This window comes from Acartia tonsa, chromosome 11 (assembly GCF_053477335.1).
Source record: "Acartia tonsa isolate MP-2025a chromosome 11, ASM5347733v1, whole genome shotgun sequence".
In the NCBI taxonomy this organism is placed as follows: Eukaryota; Metazoa; Arthropoda; class Copepoda; order Calanoida; family Acartiidae; genus Acartia; species Acartia tonsa.
Genome location: NC_137270.1, coordinates 2134262 through 2150926, shown reverse-complemented (window position 1 = coordinate 2150926; position 16665 = coordinate 2134262). Strand labels below are relative to the sequence as shown.

General features: G+C 32.8%; 2 protein-coding genes across 10 annotated transcripts in view; one reads left to right on the top strand and one right to left on the bottom strand.

Moving 5' to 3' along the window:
* Positions 1–16665, top strand: part of LOC145331579 (long-chain-fatty-acid--CoA ligase ACSBG2-like) — a 292684-nt gene that overhangs the window by 142966 nt on the left and 133053 nt on the right. The gene's annotated exons all lie outside the window — the stretch shown is intronic.
* Positions 4432–16665, bottom strand: part of LOC145331576 (uncharacterized) — a 51165-nt gene continuing 38931 nt past the window's right edge. For 6 of the 9 annotated variants that reach the window (XM_080176317.1, XM_080176318.1, XM_080176313.1 and 3 more), the window contains 9 exons: positions 15886–15973; positions 15330–15396; positions 14365–14457; positions 12452–12489; positions 12099–12182; positions 8943–9016; positions 7654–7711; positions 6311–6379; positions 4432–4659 (listed from right to left, as the gene is read on the bottom strand). In XM_080176317.1, the coding sequence (XP_080032443.1) occupies positions 7662–7711; positions 8943–9016; positions 12099–12182; positions 12452–12489; positions 14365–14457; positions 15330–15396; positions 15886–15973 (494 nt within the window). In that variant the 3' untranslated portion in view covers positions 4432–4659; positions 6311–6379; positions 7654–7661. Of the gene's footprint in view, positions 4660–5073; positions 5182–6310; positions 6380–6608; positions 6670–7653; positions 7712–8942; positions 9017–12098; positions 12183–12451; positions 12490–14364; positions 14458–15329; positions 15397–15885; positions 15974–16665 lie in introns of all 9 variants that reach the window. The other 3 variants (XM_080176314.1, XM_080176315.1, XM_080176316.1) reach the window with 3 other exon arrangements.

The window sequence follows — 16665 nt, the reverse complement described above, 5'->3', positions numbered from 1 at the left end:
TAGTATGTTTGGCCATAGTGTTTTCTGACCAGATCAATATTTTCCTATTTTTTGGACACGCTGTATTTTAAAAAAAAGAGAAAAAAAATTTTTGGTTCTTTTAAATTTTTTTTCTATTTTTAAGTTGCTTAAATCTATCATATAGATTTTGACTAATAACAATAATATTTGCCTATTTTTCATTTTTTTACACTTTTGGGACACCCTGTGCATGTTTTTAAAAAATGATGGTTTTTGCCCATTTTTGGGGGGAAGGAGTCGTTTTAGGGCCCTAGACTATTTCTTCATTTTTGTAGAACTATTCAAGACACATCATTTGTTATTTATGCAAAAACCGCAAAAACCGAACCGTTTTGCCGAAGGCGGAATTTTTGACGTTTTTTGCCGTTCCCGAGGTTCTAATGGGCATTTTTGGTTAGAAGACGTTGATTTATCAAGATAACTGTGAAATACTTTTTTTTAGGCATTTTAATTTACTAAATTTCATGTTAAGTAAAATTTTTTGTATATCTAACTGATTTTTGTCAAAAGAAATTTCAAATGCACATGATTTATGTTTCTTTTATTACTTATGTTATAGCAATTATTTATATTATATTCACTTAATTTTCTTGTTTTAACAATTGGAATCCATCTCGATGAAAAACGGTTAGCTGCACAAAAAATTTAAATTTATATGAAATTTAGAAAATTAAATTTCCTTAATAAAAGTATTTCAGGGTGATCTTGATAAATCAACGTCTTCTTACCAAAATTGCGCATTAAATCCTCGGGAACGGCAAAAAACGTAAAAAATTTCGCCTTTGGCAGTGAATAACGGTAAAACGGTTCGGTTTTTGCGGTTTTTGCATAAACAACAAATTATGTGTCTTGAACAGTTCTACAAAAACAAAGAAATAGTCTATGGCCCTAAAACGACTCCTTCCTCCAAAAAATGGGCAAAAACAATCATTTTTCAAAAACATGCACAGGGTGTCCCAAAAGTGTATAAATTTGTAAAATAGGCAAATATTATTGTTATTAGTCAAAATCTGTATCTATATGACAGTTTTAAGTAACTTAAAAATAGAAGAAAAAAATTTAAAAAAAATCAAATTTTTTTTTCTCTTTTTTTGAAAATACAGGGTGTCCAAAAATAGGAAAATATTGATCTGGTCAGAAAACACTATGGCCAAACATACTTAGACACATATTAGAGTAATTTGAAAAAAATAGCCAATTTGGACCAAGTTTTAGCTCTACAGACACAAAAATCACATTTACAGGGTGTCCCAAAGTGAAATTTGACAACATTATAGTCCCGGGTCCTCCGAACCGTTATATACCACATATGCCCACAGATAAAACACAGAATTTAAGCCAAAAAAATGATTTTTTTCGGACAGGTATTTTGGGTATTATGCTAGATATCCAAAATACACTTTTTGTTGGACACCCTGTAAAATTAGAGTTTTGCCCAAAATAGCATTATGTGCGCTTTTTACATGAATAAACGATCATTTTGGTGTATAAAATGTATAGGTTGGATGTAAGATTGATGAAAAAATTAATTTTTAAAATTGTGAAAAAATGGGTGTTTTTTGAATTTTTGTTACCCACCTTCATAGATAGCTAGATATCTAGACATCCAGGGACTCTGAAACTTTTTTTTGACCACCCAGCATCCTTGAATCACCCAACGGACCAAAATATAGAGTATTAACAAAATCAGAGAGGTAGTGCAGAAAAGTGGTACACTTGGCAAAAAATGCACCATCTTTATAATAAAGTCTTAAAAATGAGAGTATCCTGTTACAAAAATTTACATAAAATTTTCAGTTATACAGCTATATCTAATTCTGTCACTCTTTAAGTGTTAATATTTGTTTGTCCTACCGTTTCAAACCTTCGCTTTTATGGATGCTGACATCCTTGTCTTTGTTGTAAATAAACAACTTTTCAAAATAGAGATTTTATCTGATACAGGATGTATCCTGATATAGAAGTGACAGGATCTGTGTACGTGTGTGTGTCTGTCTGTCATGAAGGATCTCGCTAACCGCTATGGTTCTCCTTTACTGTGTAGCTGCGCACATAGAGATTAGAAAGGTTAAAATCGTTTTGGGGGAGGTTAGCACTATCCCACCCCCCCCCCATAAAAAAATGGGGGAGGGTTGATTTCTTCCCCCCTCCAAAAATATATGAAACTCCCCATAAAAAGTAAAATATATTTTGGTTACATTTTGTAGTTCGTTGTAAAAGATCTTGATAAGAAATCTTGATCATTGTCAACTGAATTTTTATGGCCAGCAATAGAGATAAATTAGAGACTGTCTAATTCAGCCAATAGAAGAATTATAAAGGTACATCCCAGACATCTCATTGGATGAAACATTTCACATATCTTGGTACGTTAGGTTTTGCATTATGAGTCAGCTATAAATTGACGCCAATCTTAGGATTAAGCTTTTTTGCGTAAATTAATTCGTTTAAAAATCTCTTCTTCCCTCGTATAATGTAAAGCATATAATAAGTTAGTATAAATAGAAGGGTTGGGCCGGATACCTGATAACCGGCAGATTTGAAATGCCGGATAACCGGATATTTAAGTAGCAAAAATAATTTCTGCATGTTTATTATTTGGCCGGTTACCCGCTGACCGCCGGCTAGCAGCTGCCGCCAAAAAAAATATTATTAAATTGAAACTCTCTGGCCGAATATCCGGCTATGTAATCATATATATCATACAACAAAAATCCCTGCTTTTTCAATTTTAAACAGCTGTAATTTTCATATTTTTGAAGCTTTTTTAAAAGAAAATGTTATTCTTTTTGTAAGAGAAAGCCCAATCTGTCCCGATTGAAAAAGCAGGGATTTTTGTTGTATAATATATATGATTACATTGCCGGATATCCGGCCAGAGAGTTTCAATATCCGGTATCCGGCCAAACCCTAATGAATAGTTGTATTTCTTACAATTAAGTAAGCTTTCTAAAAGGATATCATTGAAAAATTTCGTCACAAATAATGTTACCCATATCTCGTATGTAACAAAAAGTAAACACAAGTTTTTTTCTGCAGAGATCCCTTTTTTAAGTTTGATGAAAATTTAAATGGGGTCAGATGGACCATCTAGATATTTTATATTATGTCTTTTTTGTCCAGCTTAGGAGTTGATTTCTCTTTAAAAGTGAAGCTATTCTATTATTAGAGTATTCCCGTCCGACCGGACGTCATGCTTATTATTTTTCGTTAATTGAGGCATATTAGAATTGTACTATCAATTTCCAACTTTGTATGATGTAAGTTTGGTAAGCGATGCAACTATATAATCGAACTACTAAAAAGTTCGCATGCCCATTTAAAACATTTTATTTTTGACAAACTTTTTTTTTGTATGTCCATTGTCTATTGCCTATATATCTGATTTTTAAAAGCGAAGCTTTTCTTTAATTAGGGTCGGTCCGTCCGTAACGGATAGCTTTTTTCGCTAATTTAGGCATGTTAGAATTGTCCTATCGATTTCAAATTGTGCATGGTGCTTCCTGTAGTAGTTAGGTACGTTTTAAAAACCGTAGCAACTCTATAATAATCACCAAAATGTCCGTACGTCCATTTTAAACATGTTGATTTTTTTTTTACTTTTTTAACAACAAATTTTATGTGATCTAATCATCCCATTGATCTGATTTATGGTATATTGATTCCTGGGACAACAAAGTATAATGTAATAAGCGAAGCAACTCTATAATCAAGTCCTAAAAATGTAAGTATGTCCATAAACATTATCCTGTATCAAGCAGTTTTTCAACAAAGTTACTTACAATTTTGCTTTGACTCTTATACATTTATATTATGATTATTCAGTTCTGACACTATACAAGTGTGAATGTCCGTTTGTCCAACCGTTTCAGTACTTCGCTTTTATGGGTGTTGTCATCCTTGTTTTATCAACATTTCCAAGGACAACAAGGTACAATAATTTAAGCAAAACTTCCCTATAATCAAGTTGGAAAAATCTAATATGTCCTTAAAAAGTATCTTGTAATTAAGCAGTTCAGCAACAAATTAACATACTACTTACACATTCAATTCTGACACTCAACAAGCGTAAATGTTCGTTTGTACTACCATATTAGAGCAAATTTTGTCTTACTCCGGCTGGTTAAATCAAAAATTTGCACTTGCGGCGATGCCCCTAGAGGCACCTAAGGTTTAGGGATTCCGTCATCCAATTCTAATTCTAAAAAGAAAAAAGTATAATTTTTGTGTTGGGGGGGGGGGGCATTTTATCTAAATGCGATTTCTCTCGGAAGGATGGAGGTGATACCCTTCCCCAAAAGAGTTACAAACCTTCCCAGGACCTATGAAAAGCTATACTGTAAGAGAGAACCATTTGCGGACAGTGCTGCACTAGTCATACAGTAGATGTGCTATTGACAGAAGCAAAACTGGTGTTTTATAAAAGTTTTATTGAAAAATCACAGGTCATAACGTAAAAAGGCATAAAAAATATGAGATAATAGGTACTTCAATTACATAATTTATAGGTATAAAACTAACAATATTATTATTTTGAGATCATATACAAGATTGAGCTCTTAATATTTAAGATTTGTGTAAAAATGGTGGAAATCTGGATTTAGACTGGTGGGACACACAGAAAATTTGTTTAACATCCTAAAAAAATTAGCATTAATAAAAATTTAGAATAAAATATTTTTGATTTACAAGACAATTTTCCCTCAAATCGGACATTAGAGTAACACTAGAGGGGGAAGGGTTAAATAACTATATGTCCCCCATCCCAAGGACCTTGTGCAGACCTAATTGGGTCTTCGAAAATAAACCATTAGTGTCGGGGATATTAACACAGCCAAGAAGCAGAAAACAATTTGTAAGCAGACGAAAAGGTCATTGGAAAAGGTGGGCAGGTAGTTATCTGTTTATATACATCTATACTATATATTTATTAATTGGACAACGTAAATTGATGATAACTAATTTTTCGGATACCAGGGACTTATAGATTCTCTCCACCAATAAAGATTAGTCTAAAAACCTCTTATCCTTTCATTCTACAAAAATTTTCACGTTTCGTGCCTTGGTTTATTGCCCGTTCTTTTTAAAGATCAGATAAATTCTTGGTTCAAGGACCAACACTGGAGTGACAAACGTCAGAGTGGACAAAAGCAGGAGTGTCTAAAATATTAAGTATTTCTATGCAGGTTAGGTTAGGTTAAGATATGATTATACAAATAAGCCCCCTGCAGGGGTCAGGTATTTTAATAGTTATTTCTCGCATCGTATTATAAACGGCTTTCCGCGGATATAGAATGTACAATTATGAGATTAAAACTAGTTTTTTTAGCCCTGAGGTGCCGAAGGCACCGGCTAAAAAAACTGGTGTTAATCTTAAGATTGTACATTTTTATATTCGTAGAAAGCTGGATATAATACGATGCTAGACATAGTATTTTTCGTATGGATGAGAACCGGTTCCTATCCACCGGATTCGAATTAATACGAGAAAAACCTTTAAGATGGATTAAGATTGCAGAGGTTAAGTTAAGTGTCCACTCCGACGTTTGTCACTTGTGCTTTTGTCCCATTACCCATTTCTTACATTTCAAACCACTTCAAACAATTATCTATTAGACCCTCAAACCCCCCTTTAAAAAATCCATCCTTTTATGACCGTTTCGGGTCATTTTTTAAAATCCGAGCTTTTCTATAATTATGGTCGGTCCGTACGTCCCGTACAGTCAGCTCTTTTCGTTACTTTAAACAGGTTAGAATTGTCCTTTCGATTCAAACTTTGCATGGTGATTCCTGTAGTAGTTAGATACAATTTAAAAAGCGTAGCAACTCTATAATAGTTTCCTGTATCTAAACAATTTTTTAACACATTTACTTGAAAATTTGTTTCGAAATTAAACATTTATATTCTGATTATTCATTCCCATATAAACAACCCATTAAATAGTGGATGTAAATATTCATTTATTTCCCGGAGGTAGTCATTTTTAGAAGATTTTAAATTTTTTTTGGAAGATTTTTGAATTTTTATTAATTATTAAAAGAAACTTGATATCATGGATATAAATGATCATAGCCGAGAAATAAATGAAAATTAAAAACCAAAATTAAACCACATTTTAGCATAAAAAAATTAGTTTTTTGTTTAAATGAGAATGATATTCCTGTCCAGTTCTGACACTCCATAAGTGTTAATGTTTGTTTGTCCTACCGTTTCAGAGCTTCGCTTTTATGGATTTTGTCATCCTTGTTCTTTTAGAAATCCTCTTTTTTAAGAAATCAAATGACTAACCTTAAAATGAACACAAATGTAATGTTGTTAAGTGGTTGTATCTATTAAGAGAGATAAGAACAGGGATCTAAAGGGATAAGACAATGGTCAATAATAAATTGATGTACAACCCCTATGATGATACACAAAATTACCAGTTCAGTATATTACAATTAGTGGTTGAAACGTATAAACACTCAATATAATGAACTAACCAATAAAAATTCTATAACGGACCCCAAAGCTAACAAATAAGGAAACGTGATTATAAAACTTTGGGGACTAGTATAATAAACAGCCCAATGTCCCCTCCCTCTCTGGGTAGGAAGCTAGCTGTTACGTTGATTGAAGGTTTTTATTTGAAGTGGTCTAAAGTTCTGGGATCCGGGGAGAAGACAATGGACTATTTTTTTCCGATTCGCAACCGATTAATAACCGCTGGTTCTCAGTCATACTGAAATATCATGTATAGCATCGTATTACAGACAATTTTCACGAATATTAATATAAAAATCATTAAACTACAGGGTCATTCAAGAGAAATGATTTTTTTAAAAACTTAATTATGCATAGAAAATGAAACAATTATGTAAAATCCTTTATATATTTGGAAAACCTATTATGAGACATTTATGTTTCAAATATTTGAAAATGATTATTTCAACAAATTATGTCCTAAAAACCGGTTTTTCCAAAGGCCATTTTTTCGAAGATTTATTGATTTAAAGGGTGTAAAAAAATGTGCACCTTTTTGAAATTCAAATTGCTTGGCTTGTGTTAATAGTAGAAAAATGTTGCGCATATCGTTGGAATCGTCATAAGCTCTAATTTTTGAAAATATAAGAACCGTTTTTGTGCTTTTTATAGTTTAGGAGCTACGTTGAAAAATTTGAGAAAAAGGTTGAAAAGTTTTAATAAATTGGAACATTTTACCTTGTAGCTCCTATACCATGCGTAGCACTGGAAAGGTTTTCATGTAGTAAAAAAATAGAGCTTATGACGATTCTAACGATATGCATAACATTTTTCTACTATTAACACAAGCCGCGCAATTTGAATTTAAAAAAGGTGCACATTTTTTGTTAATTAGGATAAGCGCCATTGTCGTTTCCCTCCCTGTATAAAAATTCAGGTATTTAAAGTAATAAGACTGTGGTCGATATATTGATGTACATCCCCAATGATGATACAAAAAATTACCCCATCTGCAGATTACAATTAGTGGTTGAAGTGTAAGATCACTATTTGAACTAACCAATCAAAATTCACTAAGTCCCCAAAGTTGTTAAGCCAACGAATAAGAAATGTTATAATAAAACTTTGGGGACTAATGTAATGAACAGTTCATTGTCTTTTCCCTCCCTGAATAAAATTAGTCTTGTTGATGATGGGTGCTCGAGTCTTCTCTCTCCTCGACATTTCCTTAAGCATTACAATTTATTAAAATTGTTTGGACAAAAAGTACAAATAATTTTATATAACTCATCGTATTATAGACAGTTTTCCGCGGATAGTAAAATAAAAAATATATAAGATTGAACAGTTTTGTTATCCCAGAGAGGCCGAAGGCCTATGCTAACAAAACTGGTATTAATCTTATGATTTTTATTTTAAAATTTGTGGAAAATTATCTTTAATACGATGCTATACATGTTTTTTTTCAGTATGGCTGAGAACCGGTTCTAATCCACCGGATATTAATCACATTATAGCTTAGCCAAAAAAGTCTAACAATAGAGAAAAAAAAACGAAACAAGGAAAAGAAATAAGATTATTGTCCTTTCATCTACAGGCATTCAACCATAGAACGTCTAAATTATTTTCTCGTATGCATTCGAATCTGGTGGATAGGAACCGGTTCTCATCCATACGAAAAAAACTAAGTCTCGCATCGTATTATATCCAGTTTTCTACGAATATAAAGTGTACTATCATAAGATTAGAACCAGTTTTTTAGCCGGTGCCTTCGGCACCTCGGGGCTAAAAATTCTGGTTTTAATCTTATAATTGTGCATTCTATATCCGCGGAAAGCTATTTATAATACGATGCGAGAAACAACTATTATAAAATGGGATATAAAATGACCAAGATATGCAAAGTTTCATACAAACAGACACACATACATCCAACTATTTTAAGACATCCAAAAGGAGCATGGATTTAAAAAAAATGTTAGTATTTTCCAATTAATTAATCATACCGAGCTACATTAAATATATTCGGCTTAAATTTTAAGTGAAAGTTATTTTTTTTTTTTAACAAGGATAGTAATACCTAAAAGTAGCGCAGTAGGGAAAACTGTTTAAAGAAAGAAAACATGGCATTTGGTAAAAGTAACAAAAATCGCAAAAAAAAGACTTAAAAGAAAAGTGTTAATTATCCAGATATTATTAAAAGCAGATAGGACAGATGCAATCAATATCTTTTCCTGTATGGTTTGGAACCTGAATAATATCCGCTGTATTAGAAAGCAGTACAGACAAAACATGTTTAGCATTGTATGACAGACAATTTTCCACGAATATTAAAATAAAAACCATAATATTAATATCAATTTTGTTAGTCCGGACATTCAGCCCCTCGGGGCGAACAAAACTGATCTTTATCTTATAATTTTGTATTTTAATATCTGTGGAAAGCTGATAGATTTACCTGATTGGGTCATATCAGCAGATTTGCTGATGATACTTTCATCTGCAGTGAAGTTGGATCCTTTTGTACCATCTTTTTATAAAATATTTATTTCATCTTCGTTATCTAGTACTAGCGGCTACGCCCCCCCTACAGGCCTCTAGTGGCACTTTAAATGTTTGGTTTTTAAATAAACAAGGATGGCAACATCCATAAAAGCGAAGCACTGAAACGGTAGGACAAACGGACATTAACACTTGTATAGTGTCTAAACTGAATCATCAGAATATAAAAGTATAAGAGTCGAATCAAAATTGTAAGTAAATTTGTTGAAAAACTGCTTGATACAGGATACTGTTTATGGACATACTTACGTTTTAAGGGCATGATTATAGAGTTGCTTCGCTTTTAATATTGATCTTTGTTGTCCCAGGAATCAATATACCAAAAATCAGATCAAACGGATAAAATAAAACGGATCACATAAAAATTTGTTGTTAAAAAAGTAGAAAAATGAACATGTTTAAAATGGACATACGGACATTCTGGTTATGATTAGAGTTGCTACGCTTTCTAAATCGTACCTAACTACAACAGGAATCATCATGCAAAGTTTGAAATCGATAGGACAATTCTAACATGCCTAAATTAACGTATGAAAGCTATCTATCTCGGACGGACGGACGGACGGACCGACCCTAATTATAGAAAAGCTTCGCTTTTAATAATACGTTACCTCTATACGTAAATTTTTTTTTGATTTTTTGTGATTTCTCTTGGAAGGGTAGTGGTACCCACCCACAACATAGTTATAAACCTTCCAAGGACCTATGAGAAGCTACCCTTTTAAGGAGAACCCGATCAGCTCAGCGGTTAGCGAGTTCCTTCGGTACAGACACACATCCTGTTACTTTATTATAAGGATTTAACGTCAGGGATCTAAAGGGATAAGACAGTGCCCGATAAATAATTGATGTAAATCGCCAATGTAAATATATAAAAATATTCCTTCTGTAGATTATAATTTGTGGTTGAGACGTTTGGACACTCATTTTAAAAAACCAACCAATCAAAATCCATTAAGGATAACGAATAAGAAAACGTTATTATAAAACTTTGGGGACTACTATAATAAAAAGCCTATTGTCAACTTTCTTTCTGATTTGAAGTAATCTTTTGTGTACTTTACATTTTTTAGCAGTCCGAATTTTTTTTTCAAACCATAATGGACGCATTCATTTTTAGGGGGGGGGGGGGTGAAAAGTGGGGAGGGATGACAAAAGGGGTTTGTGTGACTTTTTGTTTGAAGGAGTGACACTTACAACAACTTTTAACAATAGAAATAGTTATTTATTTGTAAATTACCATGTAAATTTACCTATGTGAGTAGGTGTTTTTCTGTAAGTAAAAATATGCTTTCAAAAATATGTGCCCTAACTGGTGCCCAAAATTCCTTTTGAGCGCTAAAAACACTTGTTGGCCGCCAAACATAAAAGTTCACATTAGTCCATTAGTTTAAAATTTTATACAGACGGACACACAAACTACTTTGCACGATAGAAATGGAATTCAGGAAGGGAGAGGGCTGTTTATCGCACTAGACCCTAAAGTTTTTTACTACATTTTGGGATCTACTGCAGTTCACAGTAAAATATTGCTGGTAAACAATATTTCCATAAATCTATGAATTTTAAAGGCTGCTAGCTGCCAAACGGCTGAACGTACAGATCATACCCGCACACCATTTTAAGCGGCATAAGAAGGACTACAAATAATCTGGAATAGCCAAGATCCAATTATGCACAGTGAAAGCTTCACTGAAGAAAAAACGCGTAAAAGAGGTCTTTTTTCGTGCATTTCTCTGCACTGCGAGATAATTATGCATTATTGATTTATGGCTATTCCAGATTATTTGTAGGCCTTCTTATGCCGTTTAAAACAGTGTGTGGGCATGACCTGTACGTTCAGCCGTTTGGCAGCTAGCAGCCTTAGCTTACCAGCAATATTTTACCGTGAACTGCAGTAGATCCACATTTTCTTATTCGTTATCTTAACAAATTTAGTTTTTTTTATAGAATTTATTTTTGGTTGGTCCATTAAGTTGAGTGACCAAACGATTCAACCACTTATTATAATTTTGTATATAACGATTATTGTTTTATCCCTTAATTGAATTACAGCATAGAACAACTAGAAAGTATTTTTTACAAAACAAGGCTGACAACATCCATAAAAGCGAAGCACAGAAACGGTAAGACAAACGGACATTAATACTTGTATAGTGTCAGAACTGAATAATCAGAATATAAATGTATAAGAGTCAACGCAAAAATGTAAGTAAATTTGTTGAAAAACAGCTTGATTCAGGATAATGTTTATGGACATACTTACATTTTAGGACTTGATTATAGAGTTGCTTCGCTTATTACATTATACTTTGTTGTCCCAGGAATCAATACACAAAAAATCAGATCAATCGGGTGATCAGGTCACATACAAATTTGTTGTTAAAAATGTAAAAAAAATCAACATGTTTAAAATGGACGTACGGAATTTCTAGTAATGATTATAGAGTTGCTACGCTTTCTAACTCGTACCTAACTACTACAGAAATTACCATGCAAAATTTGAAATCAATAGGGCAATTCTAACATGCCTAAATTAACAAAAAAAGCTATTTAAAAAAGTAAAAAAATCAACATGTTTAAAATGGACGTACGGACATTTTGGTGATGATTATAGAGTTGCTACGCTTTCTAAATCGTACCTAACTATTAAAGGAATCACCATGCAAAATTTGAAATCGATAGGATAATTCTAACATGCCTAAATTAACGAAAAAAGCTATCCGTTACGGACGGACGGACGGACGGACGGACGGACGGACGGACGTTCGGACGGACCGACCCTAATTATAGAAAAGCTTCGCTTTTAAAAACGTAAAATGAAAGATAAATAAAATAATTTCAAGTATGGCTTCAAACCCGATTAATATCCGCTGGATTAGAACCTGTTCTCAGCCTTGCTTAAAAATCATGTAAAGCAACTTATTACAGAAAATTTCATAAACATGAAAATAAAAATCATAAAATTAATACCAGTTTTATTATCCCCTAGAGGCTCATCTTATATCTTTTCATTTTAATATCCGCGGAAAGATGAATGAAATAATTTCCTGTGTGCTCAGTCTCCGCATGCTCCATGGCTATCATGTCACATTTCAGTGTCTTGAACTTTATCGGGTTACCAATCTCATTAAACCTAGATGGAAAGGGTACTAATGGAGGGAGGGTAATCAAATTTTCAAAATTAAAAAAAACCTATGAGGACAATACCAAAAAATTTAAAAATGTAAAAAATATAAAATAGCCAAAAAACCTGCTAAAAAGCAGCCCGACCGCCATGAATGTTTTATTGTGCTTCTTAATGATAGGAATGTTTTCCCCATAGCGTCATTGTTGGACTGACAGACAGACAAAGTTAATTATAGAGTAGCTCCGCTCCCAAAACCTAATTGTTTATAAAAATACCTGGTTTTATTCAGCTTTGCCAAGAACGGCTTGCTACACTAAAAATAATTATATATTATGTGATTTTTTATACTTTTTTACAAACATAATAAAAAGAATTTTTTTTAATGTTTTCAAATTTGCATAGGTTTGCATTTTTTATCATAAGATTGTTTGGATCATGGAAAGAAAACTAAAAAGCGGGTTTCGTCGTATTTTCACAGTAGCTTTTGATAGGTTAGGTTAGGTAGATGTTAATGATTGCCCCGCAGCGTTAGGAAATAGGCACTGCAGAGTTAGGGCCCTCCACAAGGGCTAGAAAAAAATACGGGGTAAAATACGACGAAACCTGCTACTTTGTTTTCTTTCCATGATCCGGTTCTTTTTGTTATGCTATGGTAACTTTTAGTTTCATTAATAATTCATACAAAACTTTATGGGATACTTCGTCCCTCTTTAAAGACTACTAGTAGCTGCGCTCCTAGCATCTGTATTCAAAAGGGCTAGATAAATAGCTTAAACCATCTCAAGACTTTCATCTGAAAATTAAAAATCCTACAAACATCCTGGGACCTATGTCAAGCTTACCCAAAATAGAGAACTCATTAAGTTCAATAGTTTTTGAGATCTTAAGCTTCAGAAAAAAAACTTTCTACTTTATAAAATACTAGCGGGTACGCCCCCTAGAAGCCTTAAGAAACATTAAAGGTAGAGAGGGGGGGGGGGAGGAAGGGGGGGATTTGTAGTTTTAAAAAGTAGTTTTAAATTTTTTCAATGTGCGATTTCTCTTGGGATACACTTCCCCAAAATTATTAGTTATAAACCTTTACTGGATCTATAAGAATCTTAAAGGGATAGTTTCACGAAGTGCATTTAAAAAAAAAATAGTGAACTGTAAGTTTTTCTATTTTAAATAACGTAGTAGTGCATAATATAAAGTTATTGATTAAAATTAAAAGATTTGACCAGGGATTTCCCTAAAAAATGAGTTTTTCATTTTTATTTTCAACTTCGTTGCATGTTATATAAATAATATATGGCAAAAACTTTTTTGTCATAAATACAACTTTGGATAGCATTTACTAGTTAAAAGAACTTCAAACTTTTTATACAACATAGAATGACCAATAAAATATTTAATATAGTACTTAGAGTAGTGATCTTTTTATATGTCTTGGTAGAATATATTAGGCATTGGATAGATATGATTGTGATAAAGAATTTTAACATTGACCTGACCAAACTTTTTTTCATTTGACAATATCTAAATCAGTTAGTGATTTGCAACATAAATTACATGAGAATGGTCTTTTATATATATATATATATATATATATATGTTGTATGGTTAGTTGGTATTTCCGCGTGAGATAATGTATATATTGTAAGTAAAGCGGACAGTTTTCTTTATTTTTTAAAAAGAATCTATAGAAAACCTGTCCTATAATGAACCGTACGTAATTTTTTATGTTTTTTAAGTAACTTGTCCCAAGGGGAACCCCTGTTCAATTTTTTTATAACTCTTGTGAAATATGTGGAAAAAGATTCTCTGATTTTGGTGTTTTGGCTATACATATTTGGGAAAAAATAGACCATTCTCATGTAATTTATGTGGCAAATCACTTCAACTTTTTTTAGATATTGTGAAATAAAAAGTTTGGTCTGGTCAATGTTAAAATTTCTTTAACATATAATCATATCTATCCAATGCCTAATATATTCTACTAAGACATATAAAAGTTCACTACTCTAAGTACCTTAACTCTTTAAATACACTTCGTAGAACTATCCCTTTAAAGGAGAAACATAAAGGTTCAGTGGTTAGCAAGATCCTTCGGTACAGGCAAACAAACAGTCAAATAGACATCCTGTTACTTTATTATAAGGATAGAATTTCGTGGCACTACCCATTAAAGAATAATTTTAAAACTTACATTGATAGTGAGATCTAATTCCGCGAGGAAAAACATGCATCTGATCTTTCTACCTTTCTCCAGCTCCAGACATCGTTCTCCAGTTATGGTAATCTAAATAGTTATACATCAAATCCTATTATAGACAGCATTTCGCGGTTATTAAAATGAAAAATTATTAAATTAAAACTAGTTTTGTTTGGCCCTGATGGGCTGAAGATCCGTGCTAACAAAACTGGTATTAATTTTATGATTTTATTTCAATATTCATGGAAAATTGTTTGTAATGCATTGCTTTACATGATTTTTCCATATGGCTAAGAACAGAATCCAATCCAGCGGATATCAACCGGTTTTAAAGCCATACTGGAATAAATATTATTTAACAGAAATACTAGGTCTGTACCGATATAGCCCTGTTTTTGAAAGCAAAGCTTTTCCTTTAATATGGTCAATCTGTCTGTCCGTTAACTAAGACATGTTATAATTCAATTGCCCTTTCGATTTCAAACTTTGCATGAAGATTCCTGTAACTGTCAGGTACAATTTAAGAAGCGCATTAACTCTATAATCCTTACCAGAATGTCCGTACGTCCATTTAAAACAGTCTAGTTTTTAACTTTTTTGACAACGATTTGCTAGGTGATATAATTATCCTATTCATTTTTAAAATACTAATTACCGTGTTCCGTCCTAGAAAATTTTGGCTTCCAGCCAAAATATGGTTGTTTTACGCAAAAAAAATGATCAATGCAAAATATCTTTTCTGTACTGCAAAGGACTGCAAAGTTATTTAAATCTGCAAAAGGAAGATTATTTGCTACACATTCATATGTTATAATTGACACGGCCCCCATTTTTGGGGGTAAATTTCAGGTTTATTTGTCCTAACATTTCAGAGCTTCCCTTTCAAAGACGTTGTTATCCTTGTTCTAACTGTATTAGCAAGAATAATTTTCAGCCGCAGCCATGCGGCTTCCCCTTACCTCTCCTGAAATTGATGTAATTTCTCTTTTCTTGACTTTGCTAAACACCACCTTCAAAACATTTGGCCTGAAATGATTTTTTAAATTTTTTAGTTGTAGAAAAAATGCTTGTTAAACTACCTTCGTCCCTTTTCCAATGACCTTTTAGGTCTGCTAGCTTTTGTTAGCTGCTAGTTGGCTGTGTTAATACTCCCGACATCATTGGTTGATTTTCAACGACCCAATTTAAAGTCGGCAATAGGACACTGCGATGGGGAGATACAGTTATTGAACCCCTTCCCCCTCTGCTCTAGTGTTTTACTCTAATATCGCTGGTATAAGTAACGTTACGTAACAGAGTTGTTTGCTCAAACGACTGGTCTTTTGCAGTAAGATACATGGATATTACACCAGATTTTCGCCTACTCAAATAAAATGTTGCTTCCAGCTGGCTAATTTAACGATAACCCACCAAATTACCCCATCCCCTCCATGGAGGAACGCATTAGCTGATGACTATATTCTCCTGTCATAATATCCATGTATTCTAATCAATTAGAAAAAGGGAGAATATTACTTTTCTTGACTCCAGGATTCTGATGTAATTTTGAATTCAGGTTTCATGTCTTCATCTTCGTTCAGTGGATTGTAGAACATATCAAGCACTAAAAAGTAGCGGGTAAGAATATACCGTTTGCAAAGTCGTACGGGATCATACACAAAATTGGAAGGGTGGCGTAAATTTCATACATAGTATTTTATTTACTTAATTTCTCTAAAAATAAAGACGATGTACCTATGCAATATCTTTTAATTGGCTAGGATATAAAGATGCTTTTTTACTCATATTCATTCGAAACAGATTACTATCCGGTGGATAAGAACCGGTTCTCATCCTTAAGAAAAAGCTATGTCTAGAATCATATTATATCCAGTTTTCTATGAATATAAAAATGTACAATTATTAGATTAAAACCAGTTTTTTAGCACGTTATTTCGGCATAATTGTACATTTAATATCCGCGGAAAGCTGTTTATAATACGATGCGAGAAAAAAAAACTATTCTCAAACCGCGAATACTGATTTCTGAAATTTGCGTCACCCTTCCAATAATTGCGTATGGCCGCATACGACTTCGAGAAACGGCATTTTCTTACCCATCAACTAAATAAAGGATTAAAGAAAATTATGCATAAACAAGAGCAAGCGATGTTAAGCACTTCCAGGTATTGATGTTTGGCTTTTTAAGAATTTAGAATAGTTATTTCTCGCATCGTATTATAAACAGCTTTCCGCGGATATGAAATTTATAATTATAAGATAAAAAAACTGTTTTTTAGCCCCGAGATGCCCAAG